This window comes from Eutrigla gurnardus, assembly GCF_963514095.1.
Source record: "Eutrigla gurnardus genome assembly, chromosome: 24".
NCBI classification, from domain to species: domain Eukaryota; kingdom Metazoa; phylum Chordata; class Actinopteri; order Perciformes; family Triglidae; genus Eutrigla; species Eutrigla gurnardus.
In genome coordinates, this window is record NC_139935.1 from 10,655,634 (window position 1) to 10,679,943 (window position 24,310).

The 24,310-nt window shown below is 39.1% G+C and overlaps 1 protein-coding gene across 7 annotated transcripts in view; it reads left to right on the forward strand.

Moving 5' to 3' along the window:
* LOC311009665 (diacylglycerol kinase zeta-like) overlaps positions 1-24,310 on the forward strand; it is a 73,562-nt gene that overhangs the window by 30,134 nt on the left and 19,118 nt on the right. For 6 of the 7 annotated variants that reach the window (XM_084003996.1, XM_084003995.1, XM_084003991.1 and 3 more), the window contains 11 exons: positions 83-169; positions 303-415; positions 512-612; positions 5,060-5,139; positions 10,276-10,342; positions 12,769-12,809; positions 13,451-13,593; positions 16,734-16,817; positions 20,358-20,447; positions 20,688-20,744; positions 22,891-22,940. In XM_084003996.1, the coding sequence (XP_083860122.1) occupies positions 83-169; positions 303-415; positions 512-612; positions 5,060-5,139; positions 10,276-10,342; positions 12,769-12,809; positions 13,451-13,593; positions 16,734-16,817; positions 20,358-20,447; positions 20,688-20,744; positions 22,891-22,940 (913 nt within the window). The remainder of the gene's footprint in view (positions 1-82; positions 170-302; positions 416-511; positions 613-5,059; positions 5,140-10,275; positions 10,343-12,768; positions 12,810-13,450; positions 13,594-16,733; positions 16,818-20,357; positions 20,448-20,687; positions 20,745-22,890; positions 22,941-24,310) is intronic. The other variant, XM_084003993.1, reaches the window with a different exon arrangement.

The following is a 24,310-nucleotide window of genomic DNA, read 5'->3' on the forward strand; positions in this document are numbered from 1 at the left end:
TGATCTAGACATAATAATAATCTACAAGAACATGTCCATATCCAAAATGTGTGTGTACGTGTGTGTGTGTGTACGTGTGCAGGCTACTCTCCAGGTCGGCGGTCATGGCGAGAGGTTGAACCAGTGCAGAGAAGTCACCCTGACCACTACGAAACCTCTCCCAGTACAGGTACACACTGGACATACTGGTTGCTTGTGGCTTCGTTTGTCACATTTTTATTTATAGAATCCTGCCTGGGCTGTGAAGTAAATTAGGAACCTTTTCCAATTCCAACCAATGAATGTGATTGGATTATTGACAGGTGGATGGTGAACCGTGTAGACTGGCTCCCTCCGTCATCCACATCAGCCTCAGGAACCAGGCCAACATGGTTCAGAAGACCAAGCGGCGGACGTCACTACCGCACCTCAACGAGTAAGTCCCACAGGCTCCTGTCACCTCCGCTCACTCGGAGCTCCTCCTGCCTCTAATAGTGGATTTATATTTGGTCTGGTCCTGTTTGTGTCTCAGCCAACAGCCGGTCCCGGAGAGGCTGAGGATCAGAGTCAGCAGGATCAGCATGACGGACTACGAGGCTCTGCACTACGACAAGGACAAACTACGGCAAGCCTGTAAGGAAACTCAAGCATTCATGGATGCACCAACATCAGGGTTAAAAAAACATAGTTGGGTTGAGACAACTAAACTACATAGTTAGGTTTCGACAACTAAACTACATAGTTAGGTTTCGACAACTAAATTACATGGTTGGGTTGAGACAACTCAACTACATAGTGAGGTTGAGGCAACTAAACTACATAGTTGGGTTGAGACAACAAAATTACATAGTGAGGTTGAGACAAATAAGTTACATAGTTAGGTTTAGATAAGAAAACATCAACATATAGTTAGGTTGAGACAACACAACTACATAGTTAGGTTTAGATAAGAAAACATCAACATATATTTAGGTTGAGACAACACAACTACATAGTTAGGTTTAGATAAGAAAACATCAATTTATAGTTAGGTTGAGACAACACAACTACATAGTTAGGTTGAGACAACACAACTACATTGTTAGGTTTAGACAACAAAACTACATAGTTAGGTTTCAACAACTAAACTAAATGATTAGGTTTAGATTTGAAAAACTAGTTAGGTTTCGATTGAAAGAATTGCATAGTTGGGTTTAGATAAGAAAACATCAACATATAGTTAGGTTGAGACAACAAAACTACATAGTTAGGTTTAGATAAGAAAACATCAACATATAGTTAGGTTGAGACAACACAACTACATAGTTAGGTTTAGATAAGAAAACATCAACATATAGTTAGGTTGAGACAACACAACTACATAGTTAGGTTTAGATAAGAAAACTACATAATTAGGTTTACATTAAAAAACAACATATAGTTAGGTTGAGACAACAAAACGACATAGTTAGGTTTAGTAAAAACATCATTGGTTTGGATTAAAGTGACTATGGAATTGTAAACAAAAACACAATAACACACTAACACCAGTCTCCTGGTGAAAGTCCTATGCTTTTTGACCCACCCACCACTAAGACCTCCTCCCTACGTGGACTTCTAGGACTCTTTGAAACTCATTTGTGATTCATTAAGATCAAATGTGACCCACCACAAAATATGTTTCCCTGGAAGAACTATAGAAAGGAACTCAGTCCCATCTAGTTCATGTTAGTCCACAGTTTGCACTCAGGGGGGCGCTGTTAGCTATTACAATATATAGCTTTCTAATACTGTCAACAATTCATAATGGTGGTTCTTTTTTGTGTACTGCACACACAATTTTTGTGTGCATTCACATGTACTGTACGGTATCTTAGGACACCAGCCTTAACTATTTAGTCTCTCTGTGGAAATATGTCTTCATATTTCACCCTAATTTAAATATTATTAATTCACAATCAAATTGAGTGCCATCTTTCCTTTAGTTTGAGATGATTTCCATCATTGTCTACCTCCTCCTTTGTTCTCGCTCTCTGAAGTTTGAGTTGTTTCTCATTATGCAAATCAATCAGTGCTCTCAACTTGTGGATGTGTCACTAAAAATAAGCTTCCCGCCCCAAGGCACAGCGGTTATATCATCTCACCGCCGCTCGCTCACTGTGGTTCGACACGGAGGGAACGTAAAGGAGGTCTAACAGGGATATGGATAGGTGTAATCCCGACATTTAGTCTACAGAATTACCAGAATAGAAAATAATGATAGAATGCTTGAATAAAACTCCATCATCATATAACATTATACAGCTTCAGGTCATTTTCAGTCGTTCGGAGAGTTACAGTAACAGAGCCTCCGATGCAACACTATTTGTTTTAAAGCTAAATACTGTATTAACCCTGAAGGAAATTCTTGATTGATTGATCAAAATATCAATACAAAGAAATACAAATTAAATAAAACCGATAGATTTATTCAAATAAAAGTAGAAAAATTACAACAACATGAGACTTAAACAAGAGATAATACTAACTACTGACGAATCCAGCAATTTTCAAAATAAGATACATTTAGTAGAATGACTCAAATAGGAAGATAACCAATGGTAATAATAAAAAATGTTAGAAAAATAATAGTGTTCATGATATAAATGCTGCAGTAGATAGTATTCTGAAGTAAAACACATTTAATGTGAATTTGTTGCACCCGAGCTGTAAAAACTGACCCCATGAATCAGTAATCAGAATGAATATCTCGCTGTTGAATTGATTGTACGATGTCTTCGGAGACGGTTCAGGGCCGTCTTCGGAGACGATTCAGGGCTGTGCTCGATCCTGGTAATGGTGCTTCTATTGATAGGAGCTGTCTTCACAAACACAACAACCACTTAGCTGCTGCTCGGGTGCCACTTCAAGAGGTCGTCTTCACAGAGAGCGAATGAATGCAGATGGATGTGATAGATACGGTGCAATTTGATGGATAAGGAGAGATGGATCATATACGATATGATGAGATATGATATGATGAGGTACAAGGTAAGATAGCGTATGTTATGGTAAGATAAAGATAAGATAAGACACAAGACAGTAAGATAAGGAACTATATGATAAGATAAGATAAGACAATGCCATAAAGTAAGACATGAAAGGGTACGATACAATATGATGCAATAAGTTAAAACTCAATAGGATACGGTACATTAAGATACAATACACTGGATAAGTTATGATACAATAAGACACAATATGATACAAGAGACAGTAAAATAAAATATAATACAGAAGATACGCTAAGATACAATAAGATACGATACAATTCAATACGATACAATACGATTAGATACAAAAACAATACAATAAGATACGCTAATACACAATACAATACATGAAGATACGATACAAAAACAATACAATAAGGTACGATAAGATATGATAGGATAAGAAAACATAAGACTCGATATGACTCGATAACAATAAGATACGATTAGACATGATAAAATACAGTAATATAAGATACAATACAGTACAGTACAGTTTTGTCTTTCACACTGAGACAGACATTTAATATCAATGAGTGTGTGTGTGTGTGTGTGTGTGTGTGTGTGTGTGTGTGTGTGTGTGTGTGTGTGTGTGTGTGTGTGTGTGTGTGTGTGTGTGTGTGTGTGTGTGTGTGTGTGTAGGAGCTGTGTGATGTTCAGCCAGCAGCCTTTATTGTCTCAACAACCGACGGTGGCTTACTGATGGTGGGCCAGCTTGGTCAGAGAATAAAATACAACGCCAACGTTAACTTGGCTGTGGAGATAAATCATTGGTTTTGGAGAAACTGATGTCATTCTTAGATAACAGTCTGCTTATGTTCCCACACTATAAGCCGCATTGTGAATTGCCTTTTGAGAGAAACATAGTCTCCTTAAAACGCAACTTTCCCACTAGATGTTTCTGGTGAAATGGTGAAGAGTATAATGGACATCTAACTGTTTTCAGAGGTCATGTGATTAGTCCAAAAGAATATGGGGATTGTTGTTTGTCGTTATGCTGACGACGCATGTCAGTGAGACTGTAAAGTGATGTCACCGCTCACCAGAAAGAGAGCTTGAGAGACGGGTGTCTGGATAGTTAGATAGGTAACAAGTTAGCTATGTGGGTAGGTAACGAGTTAGCTATGTGGGTAGGTAGCTAGTTAGCTATGTGGGTAGGTAGCTAATTAGCTATGTAGGTAGCTAGTTAGCTATGAGGGTCGGTAGCTACTTAGCTTTAGCTAGTTAGCTATGTGGGTAGCTAAGGAGTTAGCTATGTGGTTAGGTAGCTAGTTAGCTATGTGGGTAGGTAACACCATAGCTATGTGCTAAGTTAACTAGCCAGCTGTCCAATAGTTAACTATGTGGGTAGGTAGGTAGTTAGCTATGTGGGTCGGTAGCTTATTAGCTATGTAGGTAGCTAGTTAGCTATGTGGTCGGTAGCTACTTTGCTTTAGCTAGTTAGCTATGTGGGTAGCTAACGAGTTAGCTATGTGGTTAGGTAGCTAGTTAGCTATGTGGGTAGGTAACACCTTAGCTATGTGCTAAGTTAACTAGCCAGCCGTCCGATAGTTAACTATGTGGGTTGGTAGGTAGTTAGCTATGTGGGAAGGTAGCTAGTAAGCTATGTGGGTAAGTAGCTAGTTAGCTATGTAGGTAGCTAGTTAGCTATGTGGGTAGGTAACCAGTAAGCTATGTGGTTAGGTAGCTAGTAAGCTATGTTGGTAGGTAACATCCCAGCTATGTGCTAAGTTAACCAGCCAGCTGTCCGATAGTTAGCTAGCTAGTTTGCGCAGGTGAAGTTGTCACTCATCTGACAATATCAATGCTGTTTCCTACGGCGTTATAGGAGTGTGTGGATGAATTATTAATTTTATTAATTTAGTCTGTCTCTCTGTCATTCGCAGTTTTCTCAGCCATAGTGCTGCTGGTTGTCTTTAATTAGATTCCTGTGCAGTTGCAGGTCTATACCAGACCAAAATTTAAAACCAGCAGTCCTCGCAGGGTCCTGAAAGCTGCAGTTGAGAACCCCTGTATACGTCTATATCAAAGGGTAGTTGGATAATTGTCTTGTTCCTCTGTATCTGCAGCTATTCCTCTGGGACTGATTGTGGTTTCTGGTGACAGCGACTTAGAGACCTGCAGAGAACACATCCAGCGTTTACAAGAGGTAAGGAGGCTAGAGGGACGAGTTGATTGAAACCAAGGAATTTACTTTCACTTTTTGAAATGCTCGATGATGATGCTATGTTATAATGTACGAAACAGGTGTGCAGAAGCATAGCATTAGGGAAAGCAATATGATGTTGTGTTCCAAGAAAGATGATGTCAGGTTGCATTATCATCCATACGAATGCCCATGACAGTTTTGACAGCAGCTCGTGAAATAGTAACGAAATTAAAATCCACTTTTTGATGTACATGGTCACGGAACTTTAGACAAAACCAATGTTAGGTTTAGACAACAAAACCATCATTAGGTTGGGACAACAAAACCAACATTGGGTTGAGAAAACAAAGTCATCATTAGTGTAAGACAACAAAACCATCATTAGGTTGAGACGACAAAACCATCTTTAGGTTTAGACAACAAAACCAACGTGAGGTTTAAAGAACAAAACCATCATTAGGTTGAGACAACAAAACCATCGTTAGGTTTAGATGAAAAAAACATCCTAGGTTTAGACAACAAAACCATTGTTAGGTTTAGACCATAAAACCAGCATTAGGTTTAGACCACAAAACCAGCATTAGGTTTAGACAACAAAACCAACGCTAGGTTTAGACAACAAAACCATCGTAAGGTTGAGACAACAAAACCATTGTTAGTTTTAGACAACAAAACCAATGCTAGGTTAAGACAACAAAACCATCGTTAGGTTTAAACAACAAAACCATCATCAGGTTTAGACAACAAAACCAATGCTAGGTTTAGACAACAAAACCATCATTAGGTTTAGACAACAAAACCAATGTTAGGTTTAGACAACAAAACCATCGTAAGGTTGAGACAACAAAACCATCGTTAGTTTTAGACAACAAAACCAATGCTAGGTTAAGACAACAAAACCATCGTTAGGTTTAAACAGCAAAACCATCATCAGGTTTAGACAACAAAACCAACGCTAGGTTTAGACAACAAAACCATCATTAGATTTAGACAACAAAACCAATGCTAGGTTTAAGCAACAAAACCAACGTTAAGGTTAGACAACAAAACCAACGCTGGCTTTTGACAACAAAACCAACGTTACACGCAACATGAAAATATGCGCAATTCCTGTCCAAGAAACCAATGCATTTAATTTCATGACTATCTTGTGACCCGCCTTGAGACTAGGCTGGTACGGTTGCTACTAGAAGGGCTCAGCCGACTCTTATTGGTTGATCAACTCATTCCAGTGCTTTCAGCCTTTAGACTGCTCTGTGCTCTCTTTGCTCCCGTCTTCCTCTCCAGGACTTCTGTTCTGCCCATCTCTCCGTTGGATGTTTGGGGCTGCAGGTTGGTAGTTGGGTGCTGCTGGTTGTAGTGTGGTTTGTTTGTTTGTTTGGCCCAGAGGTACACGGGAAACTAACAGCGTTGACAAAAATTTGACGTATTCCACACATAAAAAAGATCATTCTGTCTACACCAAAATCATCATTATGTGTTTAACAATTTACATACATACATACCTTGGTGCATTTTGTTGTCTGGGATATAGTTACTCCATTTCTTCCAGGCTTGTTTAAATGTTCCTATTTATGAAGTTGACGCATCAAAGCCCTTCGTGAAGCTTCCTGTCTGAATCCAGTTGTGGATTTTGGTAGAACGTAACATGTGACAGTGAGTGATTGACAGCTGAGACAGACGCCTCAGTTAAAGAGGCTCTAAATGTTCCTCCAATATGGAAAACAAACACCCACACACACACACAGAGTGAACAGATTGCATACTCTGGGGGATTCAGAGTACGGCATGTGGCCAGTTATACATCCCACAACAGAAACAACTTATGTTTAAACAGGATCAGAACAAAATACAATCATGAAGTGAGAACAGGGAATATCTAATTTATTGCTATACCTTCTGTTCATCGGGATAAACCTTCCATGGTAGTAACAGAAAATCTGACTGCTCCTGTTGTTGCCCAGTTGGATCTATTTTAACGTTGTGTAAAGTCACCACCTTTTTTAAAAAAATCTCTGAACTTGCGGTGAAAATGATGGGGAACTCCTGATCCCACTCCATCAACACAACCTAATCCGACTCAAAGACAAGGGGGACAAGCTTGTCCATGATGGTTGCTTGGAGACAAGAACACACGGATTAGTTTCCCCACGTCTCAGCATGATGCATGGACTACCGTTTGTGACTGTGTGTCCAATTTGTGTGTGAATATTCTGCTGTGTAATGTGAGCTGTTGTAAAGGTGAGCTGTCCCGTGGTGTGGATGCGATTTTCTTTATAACAACAGACTATATAATATTTTTATATCTTTAAACAAATCAGGTAGTCTCTTTGAGACCTGAGAGCAAAAACCATCAAGTGACAAGACAATTCATAGCACAGTTCTAGTGTTGGGAAAGTCTTTTAGCGTTGTCTTCATCATAACTCCATTATTCAATAAACACTTTGCACCGTTTTGTTCTGTCACACCGTCGGCAGAAAAGATACAAATCTTCATTATGAATAAAGAAAACTGAAAAAGGCTTGAAGCTTTTGAAACGGGATCTTGACTCGCTGAGTCACTCTTAACTCTTAAAGACTTTGTTTTGCTCTTTTCATTCGTGATGAATCATACTGAGTAAATACCTTCTGAATGTCTTTTTAAAACACCTTTCGAGAACATTCAGGAAAGGTTCTCAAAAGGTTACCTGTTTGCTGGGTGGGCAAAATACTGAACCCCAAAATTGCCCCAGAAGGGCACATCGGCACTGTGTGCAAATGGGTAAAGGTTGACTGAGTAGTCGAAAAGGCTCTATAGAAATGCAGTTCCATTTACCAAAATTCTGGTCCATTTATTATTAAATATATATTATCGGATAACTGGAGTGACAGGCAAACTGAGCGTAAGAGACAAGGAAGCATCGTTCTGTGTGAGAAGACAAAGAGTGCTACACAGAGAAGAGGGAAGGTGAAGACGGGAGTCAGTCAGTCAGACGTGTTCGGCTTTGTAGGTTCGCTGCCGGCGTTCCACTGTGCTGCCGAAAGTCGACAGCAGGATGAGATAAGTTGAGACACACAGTGAAGCCGAGTAGGAGCATTCGCTTCAGCCAGCCTTCCCGTCACAGTCGGCATCAAAGCTGTGCACTGTGAAAGGGAAACAGTGGCTTGTTTTTTTCTCTCCTGTCACGATGATCGGAAGGTGACTCTTCCCCGTTCAGGCGCAACTATCATCATGGTTGTTAAAAGTTAAAAGATTTTATTCCAGTCACTGTAGATAAGCCTCTTATATATAACATGATATCACAGACAGCAGCTTTTTTGTCATTTTTATGTCAGCTGTTCCCACCTTTCTTTTACAGTTACCACGGTAACAGTTGTTGTGCTCATATATTGAAGCCTAGGTTGGACATGTGTCGGAAAGTGTTGTTGTGAGGTGACGCATTGGTGACACATTAGTTTGCTAACCTATCTAAGTCGTTTTGTTGTCTAAACCTAACGTTAGTTTGTTGTCTAAAGCTAACGTTGGTTTTGTTGTCTAAACCTAACGTTGGTTTTGTTGTCTAAAGCTAACGTTGGTTTTGTTGTCTAAAGCTAACGTCAGTTTGTTGTCTAAAGCTAACGTTGGTTTTGTTGTCTAAAGCTAACGTTAGTTTGTTGTCTAAAGCTAACGTTGGTTTTGTTGTCTAAACCTAACGTTGGTTTTGTTGTGGTTTAAATCTAAATTTTTTTTTTGTCTAAACCTAAAAATGTTTTTGTCTAAACCTAACGTTGGTTTTGTTGTCTAAACCTAACGTTGGTTTGTTGTCTAAACCTAACGTTGGTTTTATTGCTTAAACCTTACGTTGGTTTTGTTGTCTAAACCTAACGTTGGTTTTGTTGTCCAAACCTTACATTGGTTTTGTCGTCTAAACCTAACGTCGGTTTTATTGCTTAAACCTAACGTTGGTTTGTTGTCTAAACCTAACGTTGGTTTTGTCGTCTAAAGCTAACGTTGGTTTTGTCGTCTAAAGCTAACGTTGGTTTTGTCGTCTAAAGCTAACGTTGGTTTTGTTGTCTAAAGCTAACGTTGGTTTTGTTGTCTAAAGCTAACGTTGGTTTTGTTGTCTAAACCTAATGTTGTTCTGTTGTCTAAACCTAACGTTGGTTTTGTTGTCTAAACCTAACGCTGGTTTTGTTGTCTAAAGCTAACGTTGGTTTTGTTGTCTAAACCTAAGTTGTTTTGTTGTCTAAACCTAACGTTGGTTTTGTTGTCTAAACCTAACGTTGTTCTGTTGTCTAAACCTAACGTTGGTTTTGTTGCCTGAACAAAGTAGATTTAATTTTTTTGTGATTATTTCACAAACTGGCGTGAGACTGTGTATCAGTCTTTGATACTGATGATTTTGTTCGTTTTACAACCAAACAATTCACATAACAAACCTGCAGCAGACAAAAGGAATGCAGGAATAATGATGGTGGTTAAGTACGTTTGAAGTTGTAAAATACATTGAAGGAGGAAGAACATTTCACAGTTTGGGGTCCGTATCAGCACAACATTTAGTCCTTGATCTGTGGACAGACCAGAGTCTTTGGTCTTTGGTGGGAGGATCTAAGGATTCCGACCGTGTCCGAGGGAAGGGGTTCACAGATAGAAGACCATTAATGCTGCACTGCCAAAGAACAAGGGGTTGAAACTTCAGTCTCGAGCTACCAGGGAGCCGTGAGTCTCAGTCATATATTCATCTTGTTAAAAATCTGTCTGCCAGTGTCTGAGCTAATTGTTGTCTGGATGAAGAGAAAAAAAAGAAAAAAGTTACCAACTCATACCAAAACACAAAAAAGTTGCCGTGATGTCTGAAATCTCTAAACGTTAACACATTATTGATTGTAGTGCAATCAGGAAGTAAGTATTGACAGCCTGACTTTTTTGATTGGACGGACGGGACATTTTTTTTTTAAATGTTTGATGTCGGAGCATTTCATGTATTCATTGCTATCTGTAGGTGACTGGGATTTCAAGTTATATAACAGAAAGTGTTTCTAAATAAGCCAAAACATCTGTTCCATCCATCCACGCCTTTTTCCCTTTCTGCTGGTGTTGTTCGACAGATTGATGCATCCCTATTAACTCACGCTCTATAATCCGATGCTGAAACTTTTCCATCTGTGTGTCTTTCAGGAAGAGGCGGCCAAACCTCAGAGTCTCTCCTCCCAAAGATTATCTCCAAAGTGGTGTTTCCTTGACTGTAAGTGCATCACGTTTCAGTACTCACCCTCTCTACTGGCACCGTCGACATTTTTACACATCATTCTACATATAATGAGTTGACTTTTAAGTTAACTCAATATGACGTAGGTTTGTATTTTTATTTAAAACCTTTCAAATAATGATGGAATAGCCGACATCATTGAACGAAATATTGCGATGGTAAGTGCCTGTCTGAGTTAACTACTTGGGTTGATTAATAAATGATGACTTTCAATGGATACAGTTAAGATCGTTAAGAGGCGGGACTTCCTGTCTAAAGCCATGAAGCCACAGGTGGAGAACGATGAAGAGTAATGAACCTGAAGTAATGACTGGTGGAGTTTGATCAATGTCAGACTGAACATTATAACAGAAAGATACAGTTACATAGTAGTAGTAGTAGTAGTAGTAGTAGTAGTAGTACTAGTAGTAGTAGCAGTACTATTAGTAGAAGTAATATTTCATATCGTTTGTAGTGGGACTACATTATATATTACTATGACTATAAACAATATCCTAAAGGAAGTTGTGGCAGTTGTTATTGGTAGAATGAAATGCATACCTTCTCTAAATAACATGAAGCATCCATCAGTGTTTATTGTGTCATGAATATGAATCTAGTATACAGCTACAGCTTACCAAAAATATCCCACGCACACACTCATACGCACCCGTTCTTGGTGAGTCCTGGTGGAATTTAGCAGAGAACAAAGAAGAACACAACAGCTAGTTGGAAGAGAAACAGAGAAAATGTGTAATTAGCCATTATTGTATGGGGACATTAGCCTTTTAGACTGACCTCATAGTCAAACCAATCACTAGTGAGGCAATTATTCTGGTCCTTATACATATACATAACATATGTAACAATTTGAAAATGTTCATTAAGACTAAATACTCCCAAACTGCACCGTAGTGCAGTCAAAGCCCATTGTTGAGGGATATATTATTCACTCATAGGATATAGTTGTAGGATCAAATGTTCAGTAATAGGTTATTGTTAAGGGATGCAATGTTCAGTAATAGTCCATCGTTAAGGGATGCAATGTTCAGTAATATGCCATTGTTAAGGGATGCAATGTTCAGTAATATGCCATAGTTAAGGGATAAAATGTACAGTAATTGGCTATTGTTAAGGGATAAAATGTTCAGCAATAGGCTATCATTAAGGGATAAAATGTTCAGTAATAGGCTATCATTAAGGGATAAAATGTTCAGTAATAGGCTATCGTTAAGGGATAAAATGTTCAGCAATCGGCTATCATTAAGAGATAAAATGTTCAGTAATCGGCTATCATTAAGGGATAAAATGTTCAGTAATAGGCTATCGTTAAGGGATAAAATGTTAAGTAATGGGCCATATTTAAGGAATACATATTCAGTAATAGGCCATATTTAAGGAATACATGTTCAGTAACAGGCCATAGTTAAGGAATAAATGTTCAGTAATAGGCCATAATTAAATGTTGCCTGGTATTGGTACAGTTCATATGTCCACCCATCTCACATCAAATGAATGAACATCAATGTTTAAGATAAGCAGGTATGGGAAGGTACCATATTGACAGGTCTGGTATTGATTCACTGTCAGTTCAGGACTAGTAAGGACTTAGGTCTTTGTGCTTCAATAAAATGGCTTGTGGGGACGTTTGTATCTTTAAGGCCCTCTCTGTAGGAGAAAAAAAGAAATAGAATCCTGAGGCTTTACTTATTATTATACTTCAATTATTCATCTGGAATGGTGCTCATTCATCGACATTTGAACTATTTATCTAAAATGGGCTCATTTTAAGGTTGCTAAATGGTGCTACTGCCCCTGTTAATAGCATTTAGAACGTATTCCTTCATTGTAAAAGCTCAACCCCAACCAACATTTCTGTTCTTTTTCTTTATATTAATCCGTACCATTTATGTTGCTTGCCTTGTTTTGTGTTCCCATTTTATTCTTGCACATTTATTATTTTGTCCTTGTACATTTTATTCTTATACAGCTACACTGCGTGCCCTCAATTGGCCCTGTGGACAATTTGAATGGAATTGCAGGGCACACTGCTCCTCACAAATCTGATTACAGCGTAAAACACAATTTAACTTTTTTCACTTTTTATAGTAAACTACTTGTTAATGACTGCCAGTTATATACCCTGAATTTCACACTATTCTTTTACAATACGGGATTACTGATTGTTTCATTTTCTTAGACAATGAACGAACCATGTACTGGTGTGAAATCCCATTATGTTTTGGTGTAATAGACTTGCCAACCTCGCCTCATGTTGTTCTCAGTAGAACTGTCGCAGCTGTGGAGAACCAACCCATGTGCAATTTAACAAAGCTATTTGTATTTTAATGACAATCCGATTTGAAGAGCATCACCATAGATATGTCAATGGTTAACAATACGTTTTCTGTTTGTCTCCGAAGCTACAACAGCAGATCGTTTCTACCGGATCGACAGAGCACAGGTAAGACCACCATCTCTCATTGCATTTTATGGATCAGGTCTAGTGTCCTGCAGGCTTAGTCCAGAACAAGATACCTCCAAGACCAGCCCCGGTCTAATTATTACATTCCCACACAAACATATTTTGTGGTGTATTGGGTTTCGTCTTGACATGTATCACAATTTAGTTTCAAAGAGACCCAGAAGTCCTCGTAGGGAGGAGGTCTGGGTGGAGGACGGGTCAAAAAATAAACACAGGGTTTTCAGCAGAAGACTGATGTTAGTGTCCCGATAGAAGCCGTTTTGTTGCCTGAACATATCCATGTAGTTCACTGCAGCAGTGGAAGAAGCAGATGTCCACGGTACATGAGCATGAAGGGAATCTGGTTTCTTTATTTATCTGTTTAATTATTCCCACTGTTTGGGTGGCGGAGGCATTCTTGGCATATTTCTGTGCCACAAGTGGTTCATCATTTATTTACTCAGAGAATAATAGCATTTCGAGAATTATCTCAGAGGCAATAGTTGCAAGCACTGCTTTTATGTATTTTATTGTAATATTGACATTTCAGCTGTTTCATTTAAAAAAGATACAAAATAGAGGAACCATTCCTAGATGTTGTTAGATTAACCCTGTACTGTCACGTTTCATGGCTCTTCCAGGAACATCTGAACTATGTATCCGAAATCTCCCAAGAAGAGATCTTCATCCTGGACCCCGAACTGGTTGTCATGACGACAGTGGGCACCTCCCCCTCAGTGATGCCTGACTTGGTGCACCCCGCCTCCAGCCTGGCGAACAGCAGGTAGGCCAGTCACCAGCACAAAGGTCCTGACACTGTCCGTGTTCAGCCGTCATAGCTGTCAATCAGTCAGTCATCGGCATAAAAGCAAAGTCGATATCTCTCTCGCTCTTGCCGGACTCTGTTTTCAGTGAGTCTAGTTTAGAGACAGCTGTCCACTTAAATCTCGTCGACCTCACCGACAGAAGAGGGAGATGGAGTTCAGGGAACGTCTCCGGTGTGAACATTGTCGTCTCGAGAAGACGATCTTCTCTAACAATGTGTGACAGTCTGCATTCAGAGTTAGCAGACAGGCTAAACTATTCCGAATAGACAACCAACCCGGACTCAGGCATTCATATCAAATGACATCGTTTAAAATCCCCCCAGTGATTTAGTCGTTGTGGGAAACCAAACGTAACAACTTAGCAAAGAGATTCATGATGTCAGGCTTAAGAATATATTAATATTAATATCACTATGAAGGGCTAACAATTCTCAAGCCCAGCCTAACAAACATTCAGGAGTCCAATCAAATTGCGTGTTGTATTTGAACTTTTAAAGTTTAACCAAAAAAAACTTTGATGTTGGTGGTGTTGTCTAAACCTAACGTTGGTTGGTTGTCTAAACCTAACGTTGGTTGGTTGTCTAAACCTAACGTTGGTTGGTTGTCTAAACCTAACGTTGGTTGGTTGTCTAAACCTAACGTTGGTTTGTTGTCTAAACCTAACGTTGGTTTTGTTTTTTAAACCTAACGTTGGTTTTGTTGTCTAAACCTAACGTAGGTTTTATTGTCTAAACCTAACGTAGGTTTGTTGTCTAAACCTAACGTTGGTTTTGTTGTTTAAACCTAACGTAGGTTTGTTGTCTAAACCTAACGTTGGTTTTATTGTCTAAACCTAACGTAGGTTTTATTGTCTAAACCTAACGTAGGTTTTATTGTCTAAACCTAACGTAGGTTTTATTGTCTAAACCTAACGTTGGTTTTGTTGTCTAAACCTAACGTAGGTTTGTTGTCTAAACCTAACGTTGGTTTTGTTGTCTAAACCTAACGTTGGTTTTGTTGTCTAAAGCTAACGTTGGTTTTGTTGTCTCAACCTAACATTGGTTTTGTTGTCTCAACCTAACATTGGTTTTGTTGTTTAAACCTAACATTGGTTTCTTTCTCTAGACCTAACGTTGGTTTTGTTGTCTAAACCTAACGTTGGTTTTGCTGTCTAAACCTAACGTTGGTTTTGTTTTTTAAACCTAACGTTGGTTTTGTTGTTTAAACCTAATGTAGGTTTGTTGTCTAAACCTAACGTAGGTTTTATTGTCTAAACCTAACGTAGGTTTTATTGTCTAAACCTAACGTTGGTTTTGTTGTCTAAACCTAACGTAGGTTTGTTGTCTAAACCTAACGTTGGTTTTGTTGTCTAAACCTAACGTTGGTTTTGTTGTCTAAAGCTAACGTTGGTTTTGTTGTCTCAACCTAACATTGGTTTTGTTGTCTAAACCTAACTTTGGTTTCGTTGTTTAAACCTAACATTGGTTTCTTTGTCTAGACCTAACGTTGGTTTTGTTGTCTAAACCTAACGTTGGTTTTGTTGTCTAAACCTAACGTTGGTTTTGTTTTTTAAACCTAACGTTGGTTTTGTTGTCTAAACCTAACGTAGGTTTTATTGTCTAAACCTAACGTAGGTTTGTTGTCTAAACCTAACGTAGGTTTGTTGTCTAAACCTAACGTTGGTTTTGTTGTTTAAACCTAACGTAGGTTTGTTGTCTAAACCTAACGTTGGTTTTATTGTCTAAACCTAACGTAGGTTTTATTGTCTAAACCTAACGTAGGTTTTATTGTCTAAACCTAACGTAGGTTTGTTGTCTAAACCTAACGTAGGTTTGTTGTCTAAACCTAACGTTGGTTTTGTTGTCTAAACCTAACGTAGGTTTGTTGTCTAAACCTAACGTTGGTTTTGTTGTCTAAAGCTAACGTTGGTTTTGTTGTCTAAAGCTAACGTTGGTTTTGTTGTCTCAACCTAACATTGGTTTTGTTGTCTCAACCTAACGTTGGTTTTGTTGTCTCAACCTAACGTTGGTTATGTTGTCTAAACCTAACGTTGGTTTTGTTGGCTAAAGGCGAGTCCACCCCGGAAGAACTGCCCGACTTGCGTCGGTAAATGAAGTCGGGCTACTTAATATGGCCGACTCGAACAACGACATGGGCGGTTCACACCTACGGAATTACAGCCGACGCCATACGTTCCGCGCTTGCGCGAGATGTAATGTCTCCAAAACAACAGGCGGCGCTAATCTGTATTGTGGGCCAAAAAACATGTAAACCGGAAGTAGCCGAGAGAGTGTGTCGACACCTTCTTATCTGGTATGTTTACCATCGTCACTTCCGGGCTTCACTGATTCGCTAGTCAAGCTGCTAGCCTCCACCAATCAGAATGGTAAAAGAATGACCGACTCGAATGGCGGATTATACATTTGAGTCGGCTGAAATGAACGCCGACGTGGGCCGATTCGAGCGACCACACCAAGTAGACTCATGTCACGGACGTCGACTCTCTCAAAGACGCCGATTTTCGGTCCGGTGTGGACTCGCCTTAAACCTAACGTTGGTTTTGTTGTCTAAACATAATGTTGGTTTTGTCGTCTAAACCTAACGTTGGTTTTGTTGTCTAAACATAATGTTGGTTTTGTCGTCTAAACCTAACGTTGGTTTTGTCATCTAAACCTAACGTTGGTTTTGTTGTCTAAACCTAACGTTGGTTTGTTGTCTAAAGCTAACGTTGGTTTTGTTGTCTAAACCTAACGTTGGTTTGTTGTCTGAACCGAACGTTGTTTTTGTTGTATAAACGTAACGTTGGTTTTGTTGGCTAAACCTAACGTTGGTTTTGTTGCTAAACCCAACGTTGGTTTTGTTGTCTAAACTTAACGTTGGTTTTGTTGTATAAACCTAACGTTGGTTTTGTTGGCTAAACCTAACGTTGGTTTTGTTGCTAAACCTAACGTTGGTTTTGTTGCTAAACCTAACATTGGTTTTGTTGCTAAACCTAATGATGTTTGTGTCCTTGTACATGAACTGTGAGTCTCCCCTTCTGATCAGCTGTGTTACAAAAGGAGGGAATGCTCTGCGGGATGCCACATTCAGTAATATGTTCTTCTTCGGTGGTGTTTAGGGAAAGCCCCTCTGATCAGACCTCCGACCAGGTCTTTGTGCACCCTGTTGTTTCTACTGCTTCACCTTCGCCCTCTTCTCCCAGGTAAAAAAACAAAACAAAACACAAACCTACAGACATATTCTCACTGCTGACCACTGAATGTGAATTTATTAGCTACAACAACAATTAATTTTTAGAATTGTTCATGAAACAGATATTTAGAAGCATAACAATTAGGCGGCATTGGTGTGTTTAGTGAAGAAGGTTGCATTATGGCGTCCACATACAGTATGTGGCAGCTACTGGAAGGGCTCGGCTCCCTCTGATTGGTTGCGCAACCACATGCAAATTTCATTGCACTGCTGCACAGTTTGAGTTGTCAAGAGCCTGTTAGAGAGCAAAGCTGCATGAAGTAGAAACTGCATAAATCTGTGCGTGTGCGTGTGCGTGTGCGTGTGTGTGTGTGTGTGTGTGTGTGTGTGTGCGCATAAGTCCATATGTGTGGGTGTATAAATACATGAATAATATTTTCTATCTACATTTCTCCACAGTCCCATTTCCTTGCAAAAACAGCCAAGTGTTACTATTTGCTGTGTGTGTGTGTGTGTGTGTGTGTGTGTGTGTGTGTGTGTGTGTGTGTGTGTGTGTGTGTGTGTGTGTGTGTGTGTGTGTGTGTGTGTGTGTGTGTGTGTGTGTGTGTGTGTGAAATCCCTTTAACTGTATTTCCACGTGTACAGATTTAATTCTCACCTACAGGAACCTGTGAGATCTTTTTTTTTAACGTTCTCTTTCATATCAATGAGAATATGCTACAGAGAGAAAACAGATGTTTCTCCCGTCACTCATTCTGAGGATGCACCTGTGTGATTATAGATTTTTCTTCATGCCATGCCAACCATGTGGTTGAATCTCTTAAAGACTGCTCATATTTAAAAAAAACAAAAATGAGTCCTGAACAACGAAGCAGTATTTGGGGGTTGGCAATTTCCAGTCCTACATTGGTAGATCACCATGGTAACTGATGCTGCACACTTATCCCGCTCTGGAGCAGTTGGATATTATGGATCATCTTGTATAAGACACTGATAGCACTGTACCAATTACTTTGAAACGTCATTCATAATTTGTGGATTACGTGGCATGTGTCTATGAATCTAATACATATAGACAGATACAATCCATAATCTAGGTAATCCATCCATTTATGAACATACATTTGTGATGTATTCAAAACCTGAGGACATCCAGGCAAAAAGCCACAACGATGGCACACAGTATGAATTTGTTTGGTTCATAAAAAGCTGTACTAGAACATAGTCCAGTTAATCCTGTTAGAGCTGTATGTGGCAGAAGACACACAGTGATCATCCCAAAAAGCCTCTAAATAAAAAGGAATAAATCAACACATCTGAGGGTTCAAATGGATAGAATTCCAAAAATCATGCGTTTTCTGTGTTTACATAATGTGGTGGTAGCGTAGAGGATTATTAAATGTGTATCACAGCCTCAAAATACCTCACTGTAAAATGAGGGGCAGCGAAAACGCATTAGGTTTTAAAATCAGTTTGAAATGAACTGTTTGTTGTTTCCTCGCAATTTGAAGGTGGCTAGAATATAATATGTATCGAATAAATCTGGTGGTTTAAATAAAAAAGCAATGTTAGGTTTAGACAACAAAACTAAAGTTAGGTTTAGACAAATAAAAACAAAGTTAGGTTTAAGCAAAAAAAAAGTTAGGTTTTATACAAAAAAAACAACGTTAGGTTTAAGCAAAAAAAAAGACCAGTTAGGTTTAAGCGGAAAAAAAACAAAGTTAGGTTAAGACAAAACCAACGTAAGCTTTAGACAATGAAAGCCAAAGTTAGGTTTAGACAACAAAACCAACGTTAGGTTTTAGCAAAAAAAAGTAAGGTTAGGACAAAACCAACATTAGCTTTAGACAACGAAAGCCAAAGTTAGCTTTAGACAACAAAAACCAACGTTAGTTTAAACAACAAAACCAATGTTAGGTTTAAGCAAAAAAAAACAAAAACAGTTAGGTTTCAGCAAAAAAAAACAAAGTTAGGTTTAGACAAAACCGACTTTAGGTTTAGACAAACCAACGTTAGCTTTAGACAACGAAAGCTAAAGTTAGGTTTAAACAACAAAAGCCAAAGTTAGCTTTAGACAACGAAAGCTAAAGTTAGGTTTAAACAACAAAAGCCAAAGTTAGCTTTAGACAACAAAAGCCAAAGTTAGGTTTAGACAACAAAACCAACGTCAGGTTTAACATGAATGAATTGTTTGAATATGTATCGTATAAACCTGGTGTTTATGGTATCAGTAGGAAGAACTGTGAATATTAGTACAGTGAATACACGTGTCCGCCTTCTTTTGTCCCGTTTTAGTTATTAGCGTAAAGATGAATTCAGATGACTCGTCGCCAAACAACACAGCTGTTGATACACCAATGTAGACAAAACGGACAATGTGGCAGAATCACCATTTAAAGGATCATAATATTTCTCTGCTCTGTGGATACAAAATGTGAACATGTAAAGATTAGCATACAGAATAGGAAGAGAGGGAATGAACACAAGCCGCTGATCCTGACAACACTTCCCCTTTGGCTGTGTGCACGTGTGTGTGTGTGTGTGTGTGTGTGTGTGTGCACGTGCGTCAGCAGGGCTGATTTGCAATGCCGAGTGCAGCGAGTGGGAGGATGAGGAGGAGAGATGAGGCAGAGAGAGATGGGGTTTTTTTTTTTCGGAGGAAGATGGAGTAGGAAAGGCATGTGAGAGCCGTGGAGGGTCCCTCCAATCCACTGTACTCTCACAGTGGAGCCGTTAGCCCACGCAGGGCCACAGGTCAATGCTGGTCCTCCCACTGTAATTACCTCCATCCCTCTGTCTCTGACAAACACACCTACACACCAAACAGCTTGTTGTTTGGAAATGAGCTGATCGGCTTGGCACAGCGTCAGCATCAGGTGGAACTCTGTTCCAGCAGACGAAGTCAGGCTCTCGGGTCAGGGGAGCTGAAACGTTGCTGAGGGGAATTTGAGGACAGAAAACTTAGTAGACTTGACTATTTTTGGATTGGTGTCGCAGACAATACTCCCCGAGGCATTTCGGTGATGTTAGAATGTTTATATTTAGTGTATTGGCTGATGTTTTCAACACAAACTGAGAAGAAACCTGACTGAACATTGCATATTTTAATGATGTTTTACTGTATCGGCAACATAGCAGGATGTAAATACAAAACCAAGACAACAAAACCAACATTAGGTTTAGACAACAAAACCAACATTAAGTTTAGACAACAAACCAACGTTAGGTTTAGACAACAAAACCACGTTAGGTTAAGACAACAAAACCAACATTAAGTTTAGACAACAAACCAACGTTAGGTTTCGGCAACAAAACCAACATTAGGTTGAGACAACAAAACAACGTTAGGTTTTGACGGAACCAGAAAGGGATCTTAGAGATTGCCTTTTAAGGGAAAATATGTGTTCAGAATATACTTGAAAAATATTATTAATATTAAATTAAAAATTCATTTAGTAAAGATCTGAATATTCCAGAAGAATTAAAAGCCCATGTTCTTTGGGATGTCTTTTAGATCTGAACTGTAACTTGTTTTTGTGTTTTGTTGTAGTTCTTCCCAGAGGCAGCGAGTGAACAGCGACAGCTCTGCTGCTGAAGCGTTAACACACAACACAACACCTGCAGCCAGCAAACTCAGCAGGTTGGTGCACACACACACACACACACACACACACACACACACACACACACACACACACACACTTGGAAAGTGTCTCAATGTGTTATCTTAATTTGCTCAAACCGTTGTATCTTTAGTGTTTTTATTAGCAAATAACACACTCTTAAATAACACACTGTTGCTACCTACATTCATCCCCAGCTAAACGTGCTACATGTGGTTTCGGTCTCATTATGCTGCTACTGGTGTGTGTTTTTTCAGGGCAGGTTGCATCCATCGTTCCAACACCACTGCTGCTGACTTTAAACCAAGACCAAGGTACAGTACATTTACAAAACCACCATTGGGCTGTTATTTAGATCAACTCAAATGAAATACATCACAGGAAACAAGCAGTGTGTCGTTCGTTCCTTGGTTACTTCATTTCAATTACATTTTTATTTCCGGTTGGATTTGCAAGAGGTCTATTTTTTACGTTTTCCCGAATTTCTGTTCCGTTTTTAAAACAAACAAAAAAAGTTGTTATTTTAGTTTTTCTGATTTAGTTTTGAAACCAGATAACCAAAGAACGAAAGATTAAATTTTTTTTTTTTGAAAAAACAGTTCAAATCTATGTTAAAATCAGAATCAGGAAAGATTCTCACAATCACCTTCCACTCTCCACTATGTGGCGCTATTGAACTTACACTGAGCATGCATTATTCCACTCTACATCAAGTGTCCGCCATTTAATACAAACATTTTATATATATTTTTGGATGGTGTTTGTCTCATAATGATTACTTCCTGTTGCCATAGGTGGCGCTGTGACAATGAGTCAATATTAAAAACAAAAAAAATTATTGTATTTCGAGTTTATGTTCTGTAAAGTTTATGACTAAGGATTTTTTTAAGACAGTATGACATTCATATGCTCTATAATGGGACGATTATGAAATGATGATATTGTTTAACTACATTGTGGGTTGCAACCACGACAGGAGACTCTCTTTTACAAGAGGTTAAGCTCCCACATACGCTACCTGTCTCACCACACAGGGTGTGAGGAATTACCTGTCTGCTTCAACGAGTCTCTCGGTGCGAGTGTGAATTTGACTCCAAGTCTTCATTCATTACCAGACATCGTGTGATATTGTCAGTTTGAGTTCAAGTCTCTCCGCTCATTAAAACACACCGCTGCTGCTCGGCTCATTAAAATGCTACTGAACTGACAGAAGGAGAACATGTAGGCTTTTTTTTTTTTTTTTTTTTCTCGCACTGGCAGCATGAATTAAGCAACTCGCAATGAGATACATGTCATTTGCGGAATCGCGCCAGTGTAAATATTTCAACCCAAGCGAGACATTTGCATGACCCTGTAATGTGAAAGCTCATCGGTGTTGAGATCTTCCTCCATAAATGTACGGCAGCCATAGAAGAAATCACTTACCCAATGTTCCAGGAGGAAGTGACACGTGTATGTAAAATGTTGTTTTCTATGATTAATGTGTGTTGGACTCTGTTGTATTGTTAAGACTATAATTACAATACAGCGCTTACCTCCCCTCAATACTTCCTGACTTTCCTATCCAGCACAACAATGTAGCTCAATAATGCATTTCAGGTGTTTTTGTTGCTATGGCTCAGAGGAATCTGATGATTCAGGGTTAGATTCCTGCTGGACATAGATGTAGGAGGGTACACTCATGTTGGTTTGGCTCTAGAGTCTACACGTATGAAGCGCTGGGGCTATTCATCGACTGCCTACGTGGACAGCAATGTCTCATATCCACCAACACGGTCTCATGGCAGTTCATGCAAGAAACTCATGGAATTTTTGTCTAATTTTTCTGCAACATTACGCTTCCAAATCAACGTTGAAACAAAACGTCAAAAACTAACTAACATTGGAATCAACAAATCCAACGTTAGTTTTGTTTAAACCTAACGTTTGTTTTGTTGTCTAAACCTAACATTTTCGTTGTCTAAACCTAACGTTGGTTTTGTTGTCTAAACCTAACGTTGGTTTTGTTGTCTAAACCTAACGTTGGTTTCGTTGTCTAAACCTAACGTTGGTTTTGTTGTCTAAACCGAACGTTGTTTTCGTTGTCTAAACCGAACGTTGTTTTCGTTGTCTAAACCCTAATGTTGGTTTTGTTGTCTTAACTTAACGTTGGTTTTGCAGCATAATGTTGTTCCGGATGAATGAACAAGAACGTGATAAAGACACAAAAAATACTTGTATAGAAATACATTAGTTTATACAAACAAACCAACGTGTTAAGGTTCTAACAACAATGAGATGGGGCGAGATTGTTACGGTGCGCTCTCAAACAACCAACATACTACAATTAATTTAACGATTAATCACAAAAAAAGAAGAGGGTTTATTGTCGAGCAGGTTTTCGCACACCAGGAGTGTTTTAAGTGCAAAATTGTGTGTAATTAAAGTGAGAACAATAAGTGGTTGAATCCCTTTGTCCAGACAGGTAAAGAGCCAACAGACCAGTGAAACAGAGAGGGAACAAGAAAAAGGTAATACACACACACACACACACACACCTGTCAGCTACGAGCTTCACAGCATTGAAATGAAGTGTGAGGCAGCCAGCTGACAAACTACCACACAGTGTATTTCCAGACAGGCCGTTTTCTTCCTCTGACACATATTTCCTCAACCTCCGTCTCCTCGCACTCATGTTGCATGCTGGGAGTTGGTTGTGTGGGAGCCTAAGCTGTCTGTCAGATTCGCTGTGTTTTTTATTTATTTATTTTTTTATTCTCTTTGGGAACTTTGTGATCTGGTTCAGTTTTGTTTGTGTTTGTTCTTGGCAGTGAGTTTGTGTTTGATTCCATTTTTTGTGTGTTTTGAGCTGAACCCAGTTAAAGCAGCTGTTTCTACAACTACATTGTTTAATACACATTTTAAAGAATTACTGTATTATATTTTGTCAGTTATACTCCATGAATGTAAAAAAGGATTACGACAGATTCCCTGTTTGCGTCGCTTTTGCCATGCCTGTCACCTAGCAACCAGTTGGTAATGACCATAAAGAGGGTAGAAGAGACAACCAACGTTATCTGCCAGATATCATATTTCAACAAAAAGACTGTCTATTTCTTGTATCTCTTAAGGCCTTTTGCACACTGAGTCAATTTTATTTTCCATTGGAAATTTGATTTTCTGCATTTTTCGTACTCCCTCACAAAGCATTTATTCTTTTTTTTATAATTAAATTTTATTGCTTTTTCACATATCATATCACAATAACAATACAAGACAAAGACAAGGGAAAAGGAGGGGGAGGGGCTGCAGTTAATTAGATTTAAATATACATTAAAATACATCCAAATATACATTAATTATACATTAAAGTTCTCATAATGTCCAAGGGGCCTTGCAGAGCACTAGGCCTCTCCAGTGGATTGCAGTGGCGTGGCATGGGGAACATTTCCGAGGAAGCCAAGTGAGACACAACCTCTAAGCTGTGTATGTTTTACGGGGTGGGAGCAGAAAAACGGATGTTGCAATTTATATGTTGCTATTTCCCGTGGTCGGATTCGCCATCATTTTACCAGGACTTACACACGCTGAGCTCTTATGATTATTGAGGGAGCAGGAATCCTTGTCAAAAAGGAGACAGGGCCAGCAGAATAGCCGCTGTAGCTTGGCGCTACCAGCTAGCCACTCAGTGAGGACCCAATTCTCCTCATTAAAGGTCCGAAAACCTCTCTTCCTCTCGGTACGGAGCTCTAGTTTTGGTGTTGGCCGGCCGTCAGATTTAATCCGGAGTAGCTGTTGTAGAGGCAGTTTAGTAAAATTATTTTTTACTAAATACTCCAAATCTCCACCCTCCATAATCACGCTTAAAAAATTAGCTAGCTTATCAAGAGATGAACACAAA